At 43.2% G+C, this 20,997-nt stretch overlaps 1 protein-coding gene across 3 annotated transcripts in view; it reads left to right on the top strand.

Annotated features, from left to right (window-relative positions):
* The first annotated feature begins 952 nt into the window (after nucleotides 1-952).
* Nucleotides 953-20,997, top strand: part of LOC139782006 (protein kinase C-binding protein NELL1) — a 78,051-nt gene continuing 58,006 nt past the window's right edge. For all 3 annotated transcript variants that reach the window (XM_071720908.1, XM_071720907.1, XM_071720906.1), the window contains exon 1: nucleotides 953-3,102. In XM_071720908.1, the coding sequence (XP_071577009.1) occupies nucleotides 2,727-3,102 (376 nt within the window). In that variant the 5' untranslated portion in view covers nucleotides 953-2,726. The remainder of the gene's footprint in view (nucleotides 3,103-20,997) is intronic.

Here is a 20,997-nt window from a genome sequence, read left to right as displayed (position 1 = left end):
TGCAATATACGTTTACATAATATCAAGTAGTGTTCACGATCTTCGTGCACGAGATTGTATGCACGGGGTGTTTTAATTCTATAAAAAAAAACCAGAGATTTATATTTTCTAAAAGTGGAAGTACGAATAAAGCAGAATCAGAAATTCGTAATTCGGGAAAGTTTGGGGTGTTTCATATTATACTCTGTATTATATTAAAATTAAATAGAGAGAAAGAGTAAATAACAACAATTATTCCATTTTACAGTTTAAATTATACGATTGTTCAGATATGCATTTTTCACAAGCTATTCTATGCATTTCTAGATCCCTAGCATGGAATCTTCTTCAAACCCCGTTTTATACAATTGAAAAGGTATTTTAAGTTATTATTAAATTTTAAAGAAATAAGAAGAAAGGACTGCTGCAACTTTTCGGAACATTTTCAAACATTAAGCGGCCTTCGTGCAAGCCGAAGAACGCCGCGGGGCAAAATAGGACACCCGGTATCCCCGCGCCGGGGGTAAGGCGTGTGTGGTCGTGGTGGCGGTGGTGTGTGGCACAGGTCGCGGGGGTGCCGCGTTTCAGACGCCTCGTTGCGGGGCATCGATTTCGGCCCAGGCCGATGGCATCGACGGGGCGCTCCTCCGCGGGGCCATCGCGACGTCGTCGTCGCAAGCGTCGCGGCGGCGCTGCTGCCGCCGCCGCCTCCACCACCACCACCGCCGCCGCTGCCGTCGTCGTCGTCGTCGTCGTCGTCGTCGTCGCAGGGAGCGAGAGAGCGAGGAGAACCACTCGTTGCCTCTACCTTAGCCGGCAACCGCTCGCTCGTAGCTCCGCCGACTAACGGCGTCGTCGCCGTTCCGCTCGACGCACGCCGACGCCGACGCCGCCTGCGCGCGAGGCCGCGCCATGCCGCGCCGCACCGCGCCGACACGGGCGGGCGGGCAGACACACACTTACGGCAGTCGAGGGCAGTCGAGAGGCTGCCCGTCGTGCGTGGTGCTGCTTAGTAGCTGGCCGTGTGCTAGAGAGCTTCGCCACTGCTCGTGCTGCTGGCCTGCTGGTAGCCGGCGCGAAGGCGCGTTACCCCCCAGTCAGTGAAGCGAGAGAGCCGCGGCAGTGCGCGAGCGAGAGTTCACGGTGACGGATCGCGGTCTGCTCCTCTGCAGACAGCGGAGAACGGAGCGCACCGTTTAAAGAGAGGGAGAGAAAGATAGTAAAGAGGAAGAGAGAGAGAGAGAAAGGGCAGTCGACCGGACTTTCGCGAAGAGACTCCAGCTGAAAAAGGGGGCTGGATTGTCGGTCGAGGCCGTCGTGAAGGAGTTGCGAACGCAAACTCCGGCGAATTGTACGAACTAAACTTTATAGAATTGCGAGAAAGGGGGGTAAGCTCCCCGCGCACCGGGTAGATCCCGCTTAAACGAACGCTAAAACCACTGATTTTTGGTCTATACGCTATTTACTCGGGTACCACCACCGTGCACGAGCGGAGCACAATTGCTCCGACGCGCCGGTGCACCACCAGCTGCAGCTGCCACCGCCGCTACTACCGTCTTTACGGTGCTACCACCACCGCCGGTGCTGCTGCCGCCGCTATTGCCGCCGCCACCGCCGCCGCCGCCGCCGCCGCCGCCACCGCCACCGCCACCGCCGCCGCTGGCAAGACCTCGCAGAGGTGTCCACCTCGTGGCAGCCGACACTTGCTACCGGACGGTGGTAGTGTCCAGGCGCGCTGGACGACGCACGAGCTGTAGCAGTCAGTCGTTCGCTTCTCGACAGAGAGGGTGGAGGAAGAACGTGCCGATGGCGCTTGGTGGTAGTTCCTCGTTGCGCGAGCAAGGGTGGTCGTCGAGTTTCGAATAGAGAAAAGCAAAAAGGGGACAAAGACGATCGAAAGACTGAGAGAGAGAGAGAGAGAGAGAGAGAGAGAGAGAGAGAGAGAGAGAGAGAGAGAGAGAGAGAGAGAGAGAGAGGGTGCTGAAGGGGACAGAGACAGTTGAACCCTTCTTTCCTTCCGCGCTCGACGCGTGTCATCGCTAATACGTAGCGCGTATACGTTTGGAGGGTTTCTTCCCTCCGACGCGGCGGATATAATACGCGGATTCCTCGAGGCCTTCACCCTCGTCGGTGCGTCACGCGTCACGGTACTACGGCACTCCGGAGCGTGTGTCACGTGAAAGGAGCAGCGCGGCGCGCCAGGGTCGTCGTCCTGACGGCCGATTCGAGAACGGGAGCGCGTCCGTTCTCGCGAAACGGACTATCTTGTCACACCGCGGTCGTCCGCTGTCATTTCGCGATACGCGTTTACCGCAGGGATAGTACAACCGTCGAGATATAATCGCCGGCGGGAATACAGTGATCGGTAGCGAACTCGACCAGGACCAGAGAGAGAGAGAGAGAGAGAAAGAGAGAGCGGACGGCACTGGAGGTCAGTGGTTGGTTGATCGGTTGATCGGTTCGATTCGATTCGGTTCGGTTCGGTCGGTTGGTTGGTTAGTTGGTGCTGCGTGTGCCCGGTGGCTAGTGGTGGCTCGGCTCGGACGGCCCAGGTAGCGGTAATGCCTCGTAGCAGCGATCGTGTCGCCAGGTCGCACGGTGTCGCAGGCAGGGTGAGGGACTGGGCCGCCGAAGGTAGTACTGGCGCGGGTGTAGTTGCGGGCACCGCGGGCAGGATACGTTGACGAGCGCAGCCGACCCCGGTGGCACGTTGCTGGCCACCGTCGTCGTCGCTGCACCCGCAGGCCATGTATCGAGGCGAGCCGGCGATCGACCGTGCCGGCGGCGGCGGCGGCAACCGCAGTGCCGGCGACCCGCGCCGGGCGAGATCGCCGCATCGACGTCGCGCATCGGCGGCCGCCGACCTGCCCGAGGACGCCGATGGCGAGGAAGAGTCCTACGGGGAAGAAGAGGAGGAGGAGGAAGAGGCCTACGTCGTTCTCGATGTGCAACCCCGACGATCGTACGGCGATTCCGCGGCGAGGGTGTGCTGCAACGACGACTCCTGCCGCTGCCGTGCCGCCCAGAAGAGGCCCGGCAGAAGACGGCGCGGCTCGGGAAATGCGCTCAGGATACTATACGTCGCTGCCGCCGCTGCCTTTCTCGCGCTTGCCGTCTCACCAGGTATGAAAACGACATATAAATCCTGATCGATTGCAACATATCGAGCTTTGTTAAATATATAGGACATGCACGTTGAGTGAGAATGGAAACGTCTTAGGCTGCTTTAATTTGGCAGAGAAAAGTTCCGTAGCACCTGCGTGAGAGAAGGATGAAACAATTTTACAGTTCTGTCGCGGGTACATTTCTTTCGCGAGGGAGAATTTGTTAGTGTCACGAAAAGTGAGAAACGGAGAGACCAATATTTTTCACACGAATAATTAGAAGAATATAAAAATAATTGCAGTAGCAATTGGAACTTCATTATAATTTCAGGCTCTCGTTCAGGTCTTTATTGAATATTTAATAAATTCTATTTCCGTGTCTTTTTCAATAAGACGCGAGGAATAATTTGCTTGATATTACATTCGACTTCTGATGAACTTAAAACGCATGAATTTTGTCCAAAAAATTTATATTTCTCTATTTTATTCCGCTACTAACAATAAATAGATTTTCCTTCTTGGTACCTCATAAAAAAAATTTTCCCTGGTACCGGTCGATTATTTCACTAATCCAAGATGAATACTTTTCTAATTCATGATGAATATCTGCTCGTTCTTTACTTTGCTTTCTGATTCTTTGCCTGCCGAGTTACATTTCTATGCTAAAGAATAGGCAATAGAAAACGTCGATTTTCTTCCAACAGCATCCAGCTGCGCGCCATAAAAGGTAGTTTCGTGAAAAAACAATAAAGTCGATACAACTCCGTTCATCAGCACAAAAATTTTCGGATACGAGCATCTCTTCTACCCTTTTACTGCTTCCAATAAATATTATTCATGCTTTAACGGATTAGGTGTGTCGCCCATTGATTTTTCAAACATTCCTCAACGTGGGAGTAATCTTTAAAGCCGATTTCCACCAACGATCGTTCAATTCGCAGAACCGAATTGAATTGAATCGGGATTGAATGTTCGTATGTCTCGCGCAGTCGACGAACGACGAACGGCCATGGGATTTATCTATGATTGATCAGATCCCACGATCGAAAGATGACGTGTATCCCGATTTCCATGAAAATTCGTCGCGATACGATCACCCCGGGCCGACGACGCACTTCACCCCGGTCTCTTACAAAAGAGACCCGCGAGAGCCCCGGATCGGCTCGCTCGAAATGCGAAAGATAAACAGGGCGGCCTTTTATCGAGGAAATAAGACAAATATTCGCGGCATACCGTGCGTCTGCATCGTGTCCACATGCAAGTATGCAGACACGTGTGTTATTAAAACACCGATGGGGTGAGATTCCCGAGATTCGTCCGTTTCTTCTACAAAGAATTCCATTCGCGCATCCGTACAGCCGTATCGAAACAAACCGCGTCGACGCGACGCGACGTCGAAATCTCGATGCGACTGCCGGTCGAAAGATCAGAGAACATTACTCGGCATTTTGCTAAAATAAATTATTATCGCTAACGTAAAAATTGTAACGATAGAAGTGTTAAAAATTGATAGAAGAGATATTCATTTCGGATAATTATTGTTTAATTTTGTAAATGTCCGCAAGATTCTAGGCATATTATCCTTAGACCGTTCTGGTCCCGAAGCGGGTAAATGAACGACGATCGCATGACGCATTGCGTCAGAATTCAATTGTGTCGGTGGTGTGATTCGAGCATCTCGATTTCCGCTTCCATTCGACGACAGAGAGAAGTTGAATGATCTTCACATTCAAAATGTATGAGGAGGAATTAATTAATCCTTAAATGGTTAAATTGTTAAATTTTGACGTAACATAGTTACCTTCAATGCAAGGAATTATAGCAATAAATTATGTTAATAATTTCTGATTGATAAGTTGAAAGATCCAATTTTATTTTTCATTACTTTATTTCTTAATTAACAAGATCAAATAATCATTGATAAAATTATGAATTTATTAAAATAGCATGAATTGCGTTAAAAAAATTACGTTTTTTTTTATATTTCGTAAAATGTCGATGTAGATGTCGAATAGTGTAATACACTCCGTAAGAGTATATGACATCATTATACAAATCAATGGAAAGTTATTTAACTACTAAAAGTTAATATCTCCCAGATAGTGCATCTGCGATATTTATTAAAGAAACGAAAAAGCAATGTAAGAGACATCTCTTTTGTGCTTTCCAGCAAAGATTGAAATAAATCGTCATTGTATTCGATTGTTAAATCGTCGTTTCACGATCATCAAATATACGCGACGATAGCCGCCTTGCGCACAATACGCGCTATATTTATTGGCTATAAATTATAGTTAGTCCGTAATTTGCCACCCGTAAGCTAATGACACGACGTCGTATAAATCACGAGACACACTCGGCAAGTCGCACTTCGGCGATATACCGGATGATTCGCGCTGTATAATGATTCATAATTGGCAATTCAGAAGCTATAATGCGGATTAATTCCAATAAAGAGATCACACACACAGTGCCTTAAAACGAAAACGATTCCCATTTAACTGGTACACAATTTATTAAATCTATTTTATTTTTTCACTTATCGTTATCTATATGTGAGAAGTTATACAAAGCCTGCGTTCGTTTATTCACATTAGGAGCTATTGGGAAAATAAAATCTATAATACACGTTATGTAGGCACTCTTTTCTTTTTTTATCAAATAAAGTAAATGAAATAAATAGTTCGTGAAACCTATTTTAATTTATCTTCTTTTATTGCCTCTCTTTATTGGCAAGTGAAAATTCGGTAGCAGAGGCCCGACAAAAAACCGAGATAATTATCCAATTAAACAAAAAAATATATTTTTCCGCGTCAAAGTCGCTGAAGTTAGCTCGTTAGAGCTTGAGACGGAGCCGTAGCTAAAACAGCTTCGCTAATCAGGTGAGATTTTTTGACGACCGCGCGCATATATCACTCATGCGGGGCCGCATGCACCCCTACGGTTCGATCGTTAATTATGCCCTCTCCTCCGTCCCCCTCCACCCCTCCCGGTGCATTCACCGCCCCCGTTCGTCGCGGGCTTTTCTATTTATCCCGACAACGCATAAATATCCCCGCGAGACGACAATCAAAGGGGGACTGCGGAGTAATCCCGTAAGGGCGACGCGCATTACTCCTACCTGATGCGCCATTAAAACGTCGTCGATGCACTTAAAACGTGAGTAAGAACTCTCCTCGTCTGTGTAGCACCGGCGTGTTTCCTTCCTCTCTCCCTTCCGCTCGCCATCGTTTTTTCTCTCTCGATCTTTCTTCCGTTCTCGCGCCGTCCCCCTCACGGATTCGTATGGTCCGCTCGCTCAATCCGCTTAAAACGTGGCGTGTGGCCCGTAGACATCGTCGAGGCGCACCCACGCACGCTATTTATCTCGTCTGCCGAAGCCGAGTGCCAAGAGAGTATTTTTTCGCATGCCGCCTCTCGGGGTCTCTTTCTCACTCTCTTTCTGTTTCTCGTTCTGGTTAATGCGACCGGGACCCCCGGGACCCCCTGGTCGCGCTCCTACGCCGCACACTATCGCTTTCGCTCTCTTCCAGCCTCAACGTTTGTCTCGCCGCGTTACGAGGAAGCGCAGATGACGGGCCACGCGACGAAATCGTATCGAAGAGAGGAGTGAAGAGAGATAGTGGTGCCACTTCTTATATATATAAATTTAGATACTTTCTAAGAGCTATCCTGCTTCATCAACTGCTCTTAGCTGAGTTGAGATTGTACGTACAATTGCGAGAAAAAAAGACAAGGGGGAGAGGAGGGAGAAGAGATGTGTATGCGCGCGCTAAAATTACATGAAAATAAACATGAATCTTTTATTTTGTAATTTTGAAAATATCTTTGATTCGAGCTTTAATTGAAACTTGAAAGACTCGGATCGAAGTACCGCAGCAGCCGGTGATCCCTCGTTTTCATTGTCATTCATCGTAAAAATATCACACGATTACAAATCACGTGACCACAAATTATTGGGCGCTACCGAGAAGCAACCGTTTCCTCATATATTTTTTCCTCGTGAATTTATTTACGAGGAAAATCTAAAATAACGCGAACCCCCCTCCCCCCTCCCGCACATATGCGTGTAGCAAAGAAGTGCAGGGGTCGTGCAATTAATAATTTCGCGAAGTCATCCGTCTTTCTTAAGTATCTTCTTTCTTAGGTATCTTCTTAAAACCAGCAGGCTGCCGGTCGCCACGCGCGGAGATGATCGTATAATAATCGCCACTGAGAAAAGTCCGCGTTCGTAAAGCCGCGTGTCTCTCCGACTTCGTTTCTAGAAACACGATAAAACTGCGATGCTTGCACGCCGCAGAATTGCAACTCGAGCCTCGTGGCTTAAAAATCATCACGGTGACAATGTACGGTATACCTATTTATAGATCTATAACGGAAAGATCACTTCCCACGTTAGGATGCAACCGTTAGCTTCGGCGTTACCCCCTATTCCCGGGAGAAAGCAATTAGTGCTCGTGTTTAGCGCGCCGTAATAATAAATACTTTTCTCCGGGATTCTCCCGCGTGTCCGTGGAGGAGGATCTCTGAATTTTTATGAGAAGGTGAACACACTCGACGCCCATAATTCTCCGGATGACGAGGGTGAGTCAGAGGAGGACGCGCCATCGCCATCCCCCTTGTTCCTGTCTCCCGAGACCGCCGGTTGCTTTCCCGATTTTACCTCGTCGTGAATTAGTTACGCACACACGCGACGCGAAACGTCGATGGCGAGATCCGTATCGCGGACGCGCGATGCGCGATCGGATTTCATATTGTCTCGCCTTCGAGTGCCTCGAAATCTAATTGAACGCGGGCACCGCAATGGCTCTCGATTTTCAAGGAGAGCCTTCGATTAAAGCGGAACGAAGTGCTAACGGCAGTTGCTTTATATCCATCACACTCCAGAGTACCCCGGACTCGCACCCTCCTTCAAGTTCAAATAAATACGTGCTCGGATATGTGTAAACGTTTTGCTGGATGTAAATTAACTCTTGAAATACAGATGCATATTACGATACGGCCTTGAGAGATGTTAATTCGGTCTGCATGCGATATAACGATGCGTAATGCCACAATGCGACGCTATGTACGCGTATATTTGTAAAAAATATTTGGTTTTTATTATCAGGAATAATTTAGGAAAGACATACATAAATTTATGATGTAGGACGAATAAAAAAATTAAACGTAAAAAGAAAATGCATTAGAAATTAAAAAGAATTCTGAAAAAGAGATCATATAACATTAAATTTAAAATATAGATAACAAAAAAGTAACAACTCTGGAATATACTAGGAAACCTTTACTTAATATGTAAAAATATTTATTATCATTAATCTTTTACTTTCACGTAAAATACTCATTAAGTACGGAAAGTCGCATGTATGTAAGTAATATGCGTCAGTTCAAGGAGACGCAGATATTGGGTGGCTCTGCTTAACGCTACATTTCCAAGACGCGTAAGACTATTACGACAGCTAACAAGCATATCGTTAATAGTTGCATAATTATTGAGCGTTTACCGATATTGTGGTAAGACCTCTCTTTGTACGCCCTTAGGCGCCAGACAAACGGCGGTTACATTATTGCGGCTCCACGCGCATTAACAATCGCGATCACTGTGCTCCCCTCGCCCTAATAATTTTATATTCGACTTAGCTTCATAGATATCAGTGTCGTTCGCACTGAGATTGTGCCTTTCAGAGGCTACTTCGTAATTGGTCATACGCTACTTTATCGTCGAGTAATACGAAAAATGATATCTGGCTTCTTTTTCGGAGTATTTGATCATTTAGTGCTTCCATTTCGATTCATAAATCATCCTTATTACAGTAAGAAGACAAAGACTCGGTCGACGTTAAATCGGCCTTTGGCGGCCGAAGAAATTTCTCCCCACGCCTTTATCCGGTCGGCATCAGAATTACGTTAACTACTCCTTGGAATTGCATGCGCGGCATGCATGCCGATCGGTCTGGCGGGCGTTTTCTCGATAAACGACACGAATTTTCGTGGAAGAGGAAATTGCTCTCGTCGTCGGTCTGCGCGCCGCGCGATGAAATTATACGCACCCGCAAAGCCCCGCTCGCAAAAGACGGCACTGTCTCGAGGGTTTTTTTCGGGGTGGCATGACGTGGACTGCGCTGCTCTGCCTCCACCCTCTCATTCCGTCCCTTTAGGTGTATATACCCTTCACGCACACCCGTGCGTTCACGAACAAACGAAATGAAACGAAGCGCGCGGCGATCGCTTGCCACGGTGCCCTTCCCACGGCACGATTTCGAAGTCCTTCCTGACCCTTAAGTCGGCCCCCCCCCCCCCCTATATCTTCGTCATTGTTCTTGGACGATTTGTCCGCGGGCGAGATCAGCTGTATCATCAATGCGTATCTCCCGTTTAGAGATACGTGAAGGAGCAGTTTTGCAATGTCCCCTCCGAAGGAAACTGGATATATATATCGTAATCCGAGATGTAGATATGTAGATATATGCAATAAGAAAGAAGATATTCGTGTATATTATACTTTTTAAAATATTGTACTAATTATCTCGGTTTTCAACAGAGTCGATAATTTAGAAAGAAAGGGTACTTCATTTTCGTATCTTTGTGTTTTATTGCGTCTGAATGAATTGTTCTAATTGTAATTTTTTTTTACGTCAGTTCACTATCTGACACAAATAATGTATAATATTTATAGTTTGACAGATTTTGGTGGAATCGCAGTTCGGTTCGGCTCAGCGTACCCGGTTCCACATTTAGCGGCCTTGATTTGCCTTGGCTTTGATTCACTCGTACGATTTAATTCGAAGAAATGAGTAGTAGTTTAAAATAGTACGCCCGGTATATTTGGACACTGCCATGTGTTCAAGGAAGTGAGCCGCTAGACGGAACTATCCTATTTAATTCGAAATAGTAAAATTTTTTAGCAATTCTGTGTTTTTACGGAAAAGAGTTTATATACTTATATTTTAATCGCGCATATAAATGTCAGATACGGGAAATCTTTTACGAATCGCGAGAAATGCCTGTTACAAATGTGCCGAACATATTTCTTTCCACGTATTTTACGAAGATAAAAAAAGACCCGTGTTAATGAATGTAATAATTATGACACGGCCGGAATGTGCAGTCGTCGAGTTCATGTGTCTCCGTGCTTTCTCACATTATATAACGTAATCAAAGAAAATCGTACGATGCCCGTTTCGGCAGGCCACACGTTGATCCAGCTCTCGGATGTTCCAGCTCTGATTACTGTCGGGTTAGCATAAATTCTAGTGGCCTTATCCTTAGTGATCCGTCAGCGAAACTGAAGCAATGCCTTGAGTTGCCGAGCTGCTTCGCGATTAATGTAATTCCGAGTTGAAATATGAATCAGAATTTCGGTTCATGGCGATTAAAGAAGTGTGGAATAATTTATTGATTTAAATCTTTAAGATCTTAGCATTTATTTAAAAAAGAGAGGGAGAGGGAGATTTGAAAACACTTTCACTATTTTCCCTAAAGTACCTATTTAACAAAGAATTGTTTCGGCCAATAAAAAGACTGAATGAGAAGTGCTTATCAAAATTCAACGACAGTACAAAACAGTACAGAAACTTTCGTAGAACTTTTCTCGTTATCTCATGATAGTGTTTATAGTTTCCTATCGCGGCTCACTATACAATTTAAAAGACTGCACTGCTCCTGCAAAGAGAGCATCGTTGTACGTCAAAGGAGGATGCACTCTACATCGAGAAGGGGGAGGGGGATAGAGTTTCCTTTATTCGCATTCAATGCAGCTTCTCCTCCCAAAGTGTTTGAAGAAATGCAGGTCAACCCCTTCCGCTAATTCAAACGGTGTGACCCAAATTCAAAGTGTAATACACGATGCGTCCTAAAAATATAAAATATCGTATCTGAGACAAGTTAATCTAAAAGTCCTACATTTGAGAAGGATATTTAATTATTCCATGACAAACATCCATTTTTAAAAACGCTTCTTTTATAGATCCTATCCTAATTATGCCATTTAAATTTAATCAGCTCACGAATTTATATTAATTGATAAAAAATATTTGTTTTCGGGTTCGAGAGAATTGTACTCGAACGAAATTGCACAGAATATTATATCGTAATTGGAAAATCAAAATATAAAGCACGAGAGATTGCAAGGACAATGACGCATAAAATAGACGGATAGAGAAACGAGACAAAGAGGGCGAAACACCTGCAAATACGATGCCTATAGGAAGCGTCGTTGTGCGATATCGAAAAAAAAAGAGAAAAATGGAAACGGTACAATGGTGTTCGTGCGCTCGGTATATGACAGCTGCTGTCACGGGTAGTGCTCCGACCATGTGCTCGGTGCACGCCGAGCATTTCCACCATCCTCCCTCGACGCATTGCGAGAGCGCAGTACGCCTCAGCTATGATGAAAATCGCGATTGAATCGGGATTGAATATTTGATGCAGTTTATTATATCAAAGTCTGTGTATTATCATGCATGTAATTTTCTGTGCATTAAGTGCTTAACAAATTCTTGATCAAACGAAGAGGAAGCTTCAAATCCGTCAAATATTAACAGTGCTACGATGCGATGAGAATAATAGTGCGCCCTATCATACGAAGTAAATTTTGTGCGTGTAAAGAACGTGAGAAACACTATATGCAAAATAAATTTTCCGTTGAAATTCGCGAAAACAATCGCATGTTAGAAATGGGTTTTGGCAATCATGTTTATCGTAGAGTGCAAAATAATTTATCGCTATCTAGAAATAAACGTAGCCAATATATAGCAATGAAAATGTTTACGTGTTCATCCGAACGTTACAATTTATCTGCCGATATTTATAAAAATATTTATAAACGACTTGGTTAACGCAAAAGCAGATTCTGCGAGATATTGAGATTACGATGTCGCAATCGATAGCTAAAATTTTCTTAAAATTGTCATAATTAGCCGCGAGCTCTTCGAGACTCTTCCAGTCTCGTTTCAAAGGTAACAGTCAAAACCTCATCTCGATCGCGTTTGTTAAGTAGGTTGGCGATTCGACGGAAGAGCTGCGGGTCGATTCCAGCACTCGCGCGGCCAGATAGGATCTCAATTCCATAATTGCAGAGGCCTCCTCGCTGCCGCCCACGCGAATGCACAGACCAATAGCGTCCGCACCCCTAGTTACGCAGGGCAGTGTTAGGAACATGGAACGGTTCGCAGTTGGTGTTGCAATCTCAACTGGATTGTAAACAGCGTACCGATATTCGATCGATGCCGACTTTAGCATGTTGTTCGTTTCATTAGTCGCCGTAAACGGTTCTATTGATTGTTAAATTACCATGTAATGTCCTCTGAATCTCTGAAGCTTCGTGCTTCCTCGAACCTTTAAGTTCTTGAAAATTCAGATTTTTTGAAGTATTTTTTTCTGTATTTCACATTTTGAGAAGTATTTTAGTTATGATTTTTTTTCTCTGCGTAATAAAGAAATCGTTTCTGGCATCGTAAAGTTAACGATGATTGCTACGTGTATTTAATATCAGCAATCTCGGTGCGGTTGTAAATAGCGTATCGATACCTCTCCGATCGATGCCAGCTTTAGCGCGTTGTTTGTTTTATTAGGTTCCGTAAAGGCTCTATCGATTGTTAAATTATCGTATTGTATCCTTGAATACTACGAGCCTTTAGCCTCTGAATCTTCAACTCTCTGTAGTTACTGGGATCTCTTTGAATCTTTAATTATAAATTAAGACTTCGGAGAACTCTTTAAAAGAACTCATTAGAAGTCTCTCGATATATTACAAATACATTGCTACAAAAAAAGTATACAAAATTTTTATAATTACGGTAATTAGAACGTCTGTGTAATGAGTCGAATTTTTTTTGCCAAGTCTTAACGACTCTTAACGTTATTCATGATTCTAAATTACAACGTACTGCCAGTTTTTGCACTAGTCTCCTCAATAAAAAGTCTTCTTGTGTTCATTTCTGTGTGTGCCAAAGTAAGTGATATAAATTTACATTTCCTACCATCGGAATCAATTCGGTTATGCTCGCTCTCATCGACAGATATAGAAATAGGTTTGGGCCTGTTACTATAGTCGCGTATCCAGTTGCAGGGGTGGTTGTGGTTCTAGATAGCTATGCCACTGTGGCCTTGCTGGAGTCGGTCGTGTCGGTAATGGTGGGGTTGCTAGTGGTAATGCGTATATAGCTATATAGTGGAGAAAGAGAGAAAAAGAGAGAGAGAAAGAGAGAGAGAGAGAGAGAGAGCTTTGACTGGTCGCTCAGGAGGGTTGCATAATGCAGCGAGCGTCGAGCTGGCAGGGCGTTGACTTTATGCAGCATTACGTTTCTTTACCCTTTGGCTTTCTCCCTCTCCACCCTCGCCGCCGTTATCAGCTCCGTTGCTCTTGTTTGTCTAGTTTTAATGCACGCGATAATTTACGCGCACGATCATACGGAATGTGTCCGAAATTGTTTTTACCGGACAGAATGAAATTTCCGTTCTGTTAGAATCCTTATTGCTCCATAAATGAAATAGTTAATAAATGATAAGATAATAAATGATAAAAAAAGAAGTCTCTCGGTATTGGTTTAAATAAAATTTTACTTTTAATTTTATAGCTAAGTTAATATTCATTTATCTCACAGAAAATGTATTTATTTCATTAGTACATTGGATCGATAATTATAATAAGTGAAAGTCTCATTATAATTTCAAATAATTATTAATGCAAGAATAATATGAGTCTGTATTTCATTTATATTACCAGCTATCCAGAACACGTTGTGCATTATGCTAATATACTGACGCAATTTTCTCCAACAGTGGTAACAGTTATCATTTATCATTATCGATCCCCCGCACATAGTTTTTGTTTAGCGAAAAGTCGGTTACGTAACGGGAGGAATGTCCTAAGACTCGACTTCCCTATGCATGCAACTGCATACAGTCCTTAATCTCCCTTTCTATCCACTCCGCTCATATTATCATTTTTATCGTTCCCATTTATTGCCCAACAGAGATAAATGATCATGAATTACTCCAAGTCGCGAAGTACGGGCTGGAAATAGGTAAAGTTAAAACTAGCCTCGACAAGTGTTCCCGAGAAAGAGAATAGCAAATAATATATTATTATTATATTATAATAATTATAACTTATTCCGAAAAAGAGATTAGATCAGCATTATCAGATCATCACACAAAGACTAGAAACATTATTTACACAGATTATCATTCTAGACCTCGTTCTAGACGGAATATGTTGAATCACACAATCTTGAACGCCAAGATACGCATAAGTACGAATCGTAACTCAAATGGGAAATATCTCCGGCTTATTGCTCCCAAGAATTCATCGAGATGGCAATATTGCTTCCATTCTCTCGCAATATTGCTTCCAAGAATTAATCGCCGCGATTAATCGCTCTCTCTCTAGAAACTTTCGCATAACGTATAACGTGCACCGAAATTCGTGCCCCCTGCGGAACCATTGTATACCCTTTCTCGACCGTTACCACACCCGGGTTCTAATCGAACGCTTGAAAATCGCCGGGGCTAACAAAAGGGCCGCGCCAAGCGATCGCCGATAATCCTAATCGTACTATCGCGCTACCTTTTCGCTCCCCTTCTCTGTCGGCGTGGTATGACGTTTATCGGCGTGCCCGCTCCTCCGTTTATTAATTTAATCGCTCGCGTCACGTCGTTGGTGACTTCTCGACCGCGCCGAATTCCTTCGCTGATACGTCTCGATACGTTCCGCGCCTCTCCTCTCTCTCTCTTTATCTATGTCATATATCTTTTCGGGTGTTCTCACGACTCGATACGAAACGTGACATCATCCGCGCGGAATTCAGACGAGTGAGACGTGATTTGATTTACCACCAACTGACGACGGTGCAGCCGTTCGATTGCCCGTCAAAGACCGGCCCGGCCTCCGGACCAATATTATCGCTATTTAAGAGCGTTTGCCGGCCGGCAACCTCTACGCGGAATTCCTTTGAAATCAATAAGTAATATGACATCCAAGGAGGACACCGAGCTCGATTGTCTCCTTGAACATTTATCCTGCTCATTCGACCCCGAGTTTTCGCTCTGATTGTTCCTAATGGCCCCACCGCACCGGTTCGGTCGGGCCATTTGGTCGGGTCTGTTCCTTTGGGGGAATTCTTGGAATTGCAGATTAACCCCTGGGAATGCTTTCCGTTACATGCATTATTCGGGAGGATATTTTGTTCACGATTGTTTTGAAAGAGACGGCTATGACGAAACTTATCAAGTTATTGATATTATGTTTTTTAAAGAGAACTGGTGCAATCCCGATATAATCGTGACGAGAGTCACGTGTTTGATACAATCAATTGGTAATTTTTCATCGTCGATTCCCCGCGCTATATTACTCACCGCGCACGTGACTTCAATATATCTATCATTTGCAAAGCCTCCACACGGTATTGAGAAAAGCCTCCGTTCTCAACGAGGCGAGGTCGAAACGTATCGACCTCTCGTCTTTAGCCGGCGCTAAAAGACCCGCGTCTTATCCCAACCGCATTTCTCATTTCGTTCTTCCTCTCGCCCTATTCTTCTCGGCCGAGTGCGGCGATCGCATGCACGTGCAAGTCGCGCTATTTGCACAACGTCGAATACGGGAAGAGTGTACACACGAGGGGGAAGAGAGCTACGTATCACATACTCGCGAACTCGTGTGACCTCCTGCCCCCGGCCCAACACCCCCTGCCCGTCGACCGACCACCCTTCGCCATCCCCTTCGAAGCATCCGCCCCACGGCGCTCCTCTCCCTCCCTCTTGCCTCCTAGGCACCCACCACCCCAGGGCTTTTCCTCGGAGGTTCATCGATCGCCCCCAATCACCCGCACCTGCCATCTTGCCTCTCCATCCCCTTGAAAACCTCCGAAAGCTCCGATATCTCTTTGGCCTCCGTCGTTCTCCCTCGGGCCCTCGCCTCTCTCGCTTCATCTTCATTCGCGGCTTTTCGGCTCGCTTCGTGTGCGCGCGATAAAGCTCTTCGCGCGAGGCCCCCTCTTTGAGCCGGCCTTCCATCGAAATTAACTTCTGCGATCTCGGGATGACACTCGATGTCGCCCCTCGCCCCTCTCCCCCTCCTCCTTTGATCTTCGCCGCGCCGCGCGTTTCCCTCGGCGCACGTTTCCGCCTCTTTACACAGGATCGTGCTGAAAGGGGATACCGATTGCTCTTTGGTATCTTCATTTTCGCTTTCTTTCCGGCACGGGGCTTTTATCGGCGCGATAGGAAATTTTCACAGCTTTCCATCTCGGCTTTGGTGTCTTTTTGGTCGTCGAGCCTGGAACGAGATCGCTCGGTTTCATTAAAATTAGTTTTCGTTTCAAGTCACTTTCTTCACGTTGTCACTGGTCGGCTGCTTTCAAAGACGGAAGCTCGATTTCTTGCTTTTAGTTTCTCCTTTCATCGTCCTTTCGTATCTTACGATGTACAAAATTGTTATTTTATTCAATCCAAGTGATATCTACCTCGAAAAAACCTAAATAACAAGTGGTATCTATTTAAAAAAAATACGTGAAATTATTTAATACTGCGCCAATTACAAAGAGAGAATATATATATATACCTTAACAAAATTATTTTTATATCACGAAATTGCGTTACCAAACTCAATCCAAGTGATATATACCTTAACAAAATTATATCACAAAATTGTTTTACCTAACTCAACCTAAGTGATATGTTATTTCAAAAAAATATATGAAATCTTTAAATTACGCCAACTACAAAGAGAATATATATATTGCTTTGAAAAATAATTGTAGTGCAACTACTCTTAAAAAATAAAACAAAATTGTGTTACCTAACTCAACCCAAGTGGTATGTATCTTTGTATTCCTGAGGATCTTTCTATCAACCCAAGTGGTAGTAGTTTTAATTCTCCTTGATAAAATTATAATATTACAAAGAATCATTTAATCATTTTAATCACAAAGAATTAAAGAGGTAACATTATAAAATAAAATATTTAATTAAAATAAAATAAATAAATTTTTCTTGTAAAAAACTTGGCGCTGCTTTTTTAAAGTCTATCCAGACAAATTTGCATCGCGCATAAACATAAGCGTAAGAAATTGATTGGTTCATATATATGTGCAAAAGGAAATAGACCAATCCATCTCTTTATGCATATGCTTATGCACCTATGCAAGTTTGTCTAGATTAATCTTAAAAAAGCAGCGCCAAGTTTTTTACAAGAAAAATTTATTTATTTTATTTTAATTAAATATTTTTATTTTATAATGTTACCTCTTTAATTCTTTGTGATTAAAATGATTAAATGATTCTTTGTAATATTATAATTTTATCAAGGAGAATTAAAACTACTACCACTTGGGTTGATAGAAAGATCCTCAGGAATACAAAGATACATACCACTTGGGTTGAGTTAGGTAACACAATTTTGTTTTATTTTTTAAGAGTAGTTGCACTACAATTATTTTTCAAAGCAATATATATATTCTCTTTGTAGTTGGCGTAATTTAAAGATTTCATATATTTTTTTGAAATAACATATCACTTAGGTTGAGTTAGGTAAAACAATTTTGTGATATAATTTTGTTAAGGTATATATCACTTGGATTGAGTTTGGTAACGCAATTTCGTGATATAAAAATAATTTTGTTAAGGTATATATATATATTCTCTCTTTGTAATTGGCGCAGTATTAAATAATTTCACGTATTTTTTTTTAAATAGATACCACTTGTTATTTAGGTTTTTTCGAGGTAGATATCACTTGGATTGAATAAAATAACAATTTTGTAATTTAATAATTTTGTGAGACAATTTTTGTGAGACAATTTTGTGAGACAATTTTTGTGAGACAATTTTGTGAGACAATTTTTGTGAGACAATTTTGTGAGATAATTTTTCGATTGAATTTACAAAATACATTGCGTGTACTTGGCACTTTTTTTTACCTTTTTTGAAAAAGGTAATTTTGTACTGATATCACCTATTTTGTAGTGTTAAGCAAGGATCTGCAAAACATTTTTATTTTTATTTTTTAATTATTCACAAAATTAGCAATAACAACAAATACATAAAAATTAATAATATTTAAGTAAAAGTAAATTATACATTTCTCACAAAAATTGAAGGAACACTAAATTTATCTTGAAAAATAGGCAAAACTCGAGCAGCGGTAACTTTGTTAAAAATGAATAAAATTTAAATTTCAAGCTTAAAACCTCTACTTTCGAAAGGTTACTATTATTCGTCCAATTTTTATTATGTCTAGACATAATTTAATTCAGCGGATTTTTATTATGTCATGACATAATTTTAATTCTGCCGCTAGGGAATTTTTAAGTCCATTCTTATGAATCAAGCTTGAATTTGATGTCTAGGTGTCCCAGGTTGCCGATAACGAGGTCCACATAGTGCGCTCCAGTTTTCGGTGTCCAGGTGTATTAATACCTTGAATTCGATGTCCACGTGTTCCAGGTTGCCGATGACGGGTTCCAGATAGTGCGCTCCATAGTTTTCGGTGTCCAGGTGTAATAATACGTTGAATTCGATGTCTAGGTGTCCCACGTTGCCGATGACGAGGTCCACATAGTGCGCTCCGTAGTTTTCGGTGTCTACGTGTATTAATACCTTGAATTCGATATCTACGTGTCCTACATTCAGATTTAAAGTTATTAATACACCTAGACACCAAAAACTACAAAGCGCACTATGTGAACCTCGTCATCGGCAACCTGGGACACGTAGACATCGAATTCGAGGTATTATTACACCTAGACACCGAAAACTACGGAGCGCGCTATCTGGACCTCGTCATCAGCAACCTGGGACACCTAGACATCAATTTCAAGGTATTAATACACGTAGACACCGAAAACTACGGAGCGCACTATGTGGACCTCGTCATCGGCAACCTGGGACACCTAGACATCGAATTCAAGGTATTAATACACGTAGACACCGAAAACTACGGAGCTCACTATCTAGACATCGTCATCGGCAACCTGGGACACGTAGACATCGAATTCAACGTATTATTACACCTGGACACCGAAAACTATGAAGCGCACTATCTGGACCTCGTCATCGGCAACCTAGGATACCTAGACATCGAATTCAAGCTTGATTTATAAGAATCGACTTAAAAATTCCCTAGCGGCACTTTCTGCCAAGCGTAGGGTTCCTTCTTTTCCGGCAGCGGTGGTAATACGATGTAAGGATACGAAATCTCTCCAGATAAACATGAAGCAATTGACTCAATATGTATTATATATATATACCTAATTTACCTAAATAGAAATCTTCCTCCTGACCGATAAGTCTATCGACCTAATTTAATTTACCTACTAGATCGATCGAAATACGCGCGCAATATCGAAACTGGCGATACCTGCGCCGCCAGTGTCGAAAAAGTGAAAGCGACATTTCTCTGTTATCTGTTTGTTACATGTATGTTATAATGAATTGAGAGCGTTGACGTAGACGTGAACTTGGCATACAAATTTACAATGATTTGATATATTAAAATAACACCTTTTCACTTGAAATATGAAATCGTTAATTTAAAATATTCCTATTCTTTAAGAATGGCTTCCAATAATTTTTAATTAATTAATCAAATGTTTCTTTCTTTGATGACACTGCATTAAACTTCATCGACTTCGCCGTAATTCTTCTTGTTCTTGTAATTAACTTGCGGACAAGATCCTGACTTCTTCTGTCAATTCTTTAGATTTTCGCGTTACTTTGACCATCTCTAACAAGGACTCGACCCTTCGGAGTCCTTCCAATTTTCAACGAAATTGCATTTAGGCACGCGCGTCCCGTCATCTTCGCTCCTCTCTCCCTCGATCTCATTACTTTACTACCGAAGTATTCCTTCGTCGATTTTCCTCAATCTCGTTGAGCTCCATCCAACGATAATCCGGTGAAGCCACCCCAATTAGATTTACCGATGCATTTCTTTCGGCGAGCGGTCGATTCCACGCTTTCGTTCGTTGGCTACTTTCCGCGATTCCCTCGAATTTCCCGGGGATATTAATTTCCGCTCGGGGCTCCGCTTGGAAGCCGTCCAGAACGATGATGAAAGAAAAGGAATTGGGTTGGAATGGAGCACCGGCACATACCGGCGCGGGGGTGCGCGAGTCCGAATGCTCTAGAGGTTCTACACGGTTCGTGAATTTTCAGAGGTCTCGTTACGGCCCTGACCTTTCCAAATGCGCCTAGGCCTCGTGTGTATGTGCATGCTATGAATATGTAACGAAGAGGATATCGGGAGAGGGCCGCTCGCGAGCGATACGACTTTAGCTTTTGACTTCCGCGTCCGCAAAGTGCGATGATAATTGCTTAATTGAATGTTGCAGCGAATAATATTAGAGAACGTAACGCGAGACGCTAGCTCCGGAAAACGATAAGTATACACGGGGTGCAAACTGAAGAGTACAAAGGTGAAACGCATTTCTTCTAAGCTTTGCACTTGTAGCGCGCTAAATTAAAAGTCTTTAGCGGATTTCAAATAGTTGCCCACTTGAACTGGAGATATATCGTACACGAAGTCCAGATCAATATAGAGCGCCAGTAGCGAGAATGAGAATTTGCAAGAAATACTCGGCTCTTAATTCTGATTGCTATGTTGCTATTAAAAAAAAACGCTTGTACACACGCATAGCTTCGATCTCTAGGCTGGCACTTTATTTTTACTTTCCGTCATATTATTAATATTACTATTATATAATCAGCTCCATATAGATGTAATCTTCGCAACTGAAATCTTGCGAAACTGTTCCGATAACGAGCTTCGTATAAAAGAAATCGCGCAGAATAGCCTAACTATAACTGTCTCTTTCAAAAATATGGAAAAATATATTTTTGTTCCTCTCAAGGCTGACGATCTTAAGACACGTTCCACGTAGCGCGATTGCCGCATCGAGTTCTCGCCTTCTCGTCT

Source organism: Temnothorax nylanderi, unplaced genomic scaffold (assembly GCF_030848795.1).
Source record: "Temnothorax nylanderi isolate EJ_2023f unplaced genomic scaffold, tnyl_v1.0 TNYL_tig0380_pilon, whole genome shotgun sequence".
Classification (NCBI taxonomy): Eukaryota; Metazoa; Arthropoda; class Insecta; order Hymenoptera; family Formicidae; genus Temnothorax; species Temnothorax nylanderi.
The sequence above is the reverse complement of the archived record's forward strand: the minus strand, read 5'-3'. Positions and strand labels throughout refer to the sequence as shown.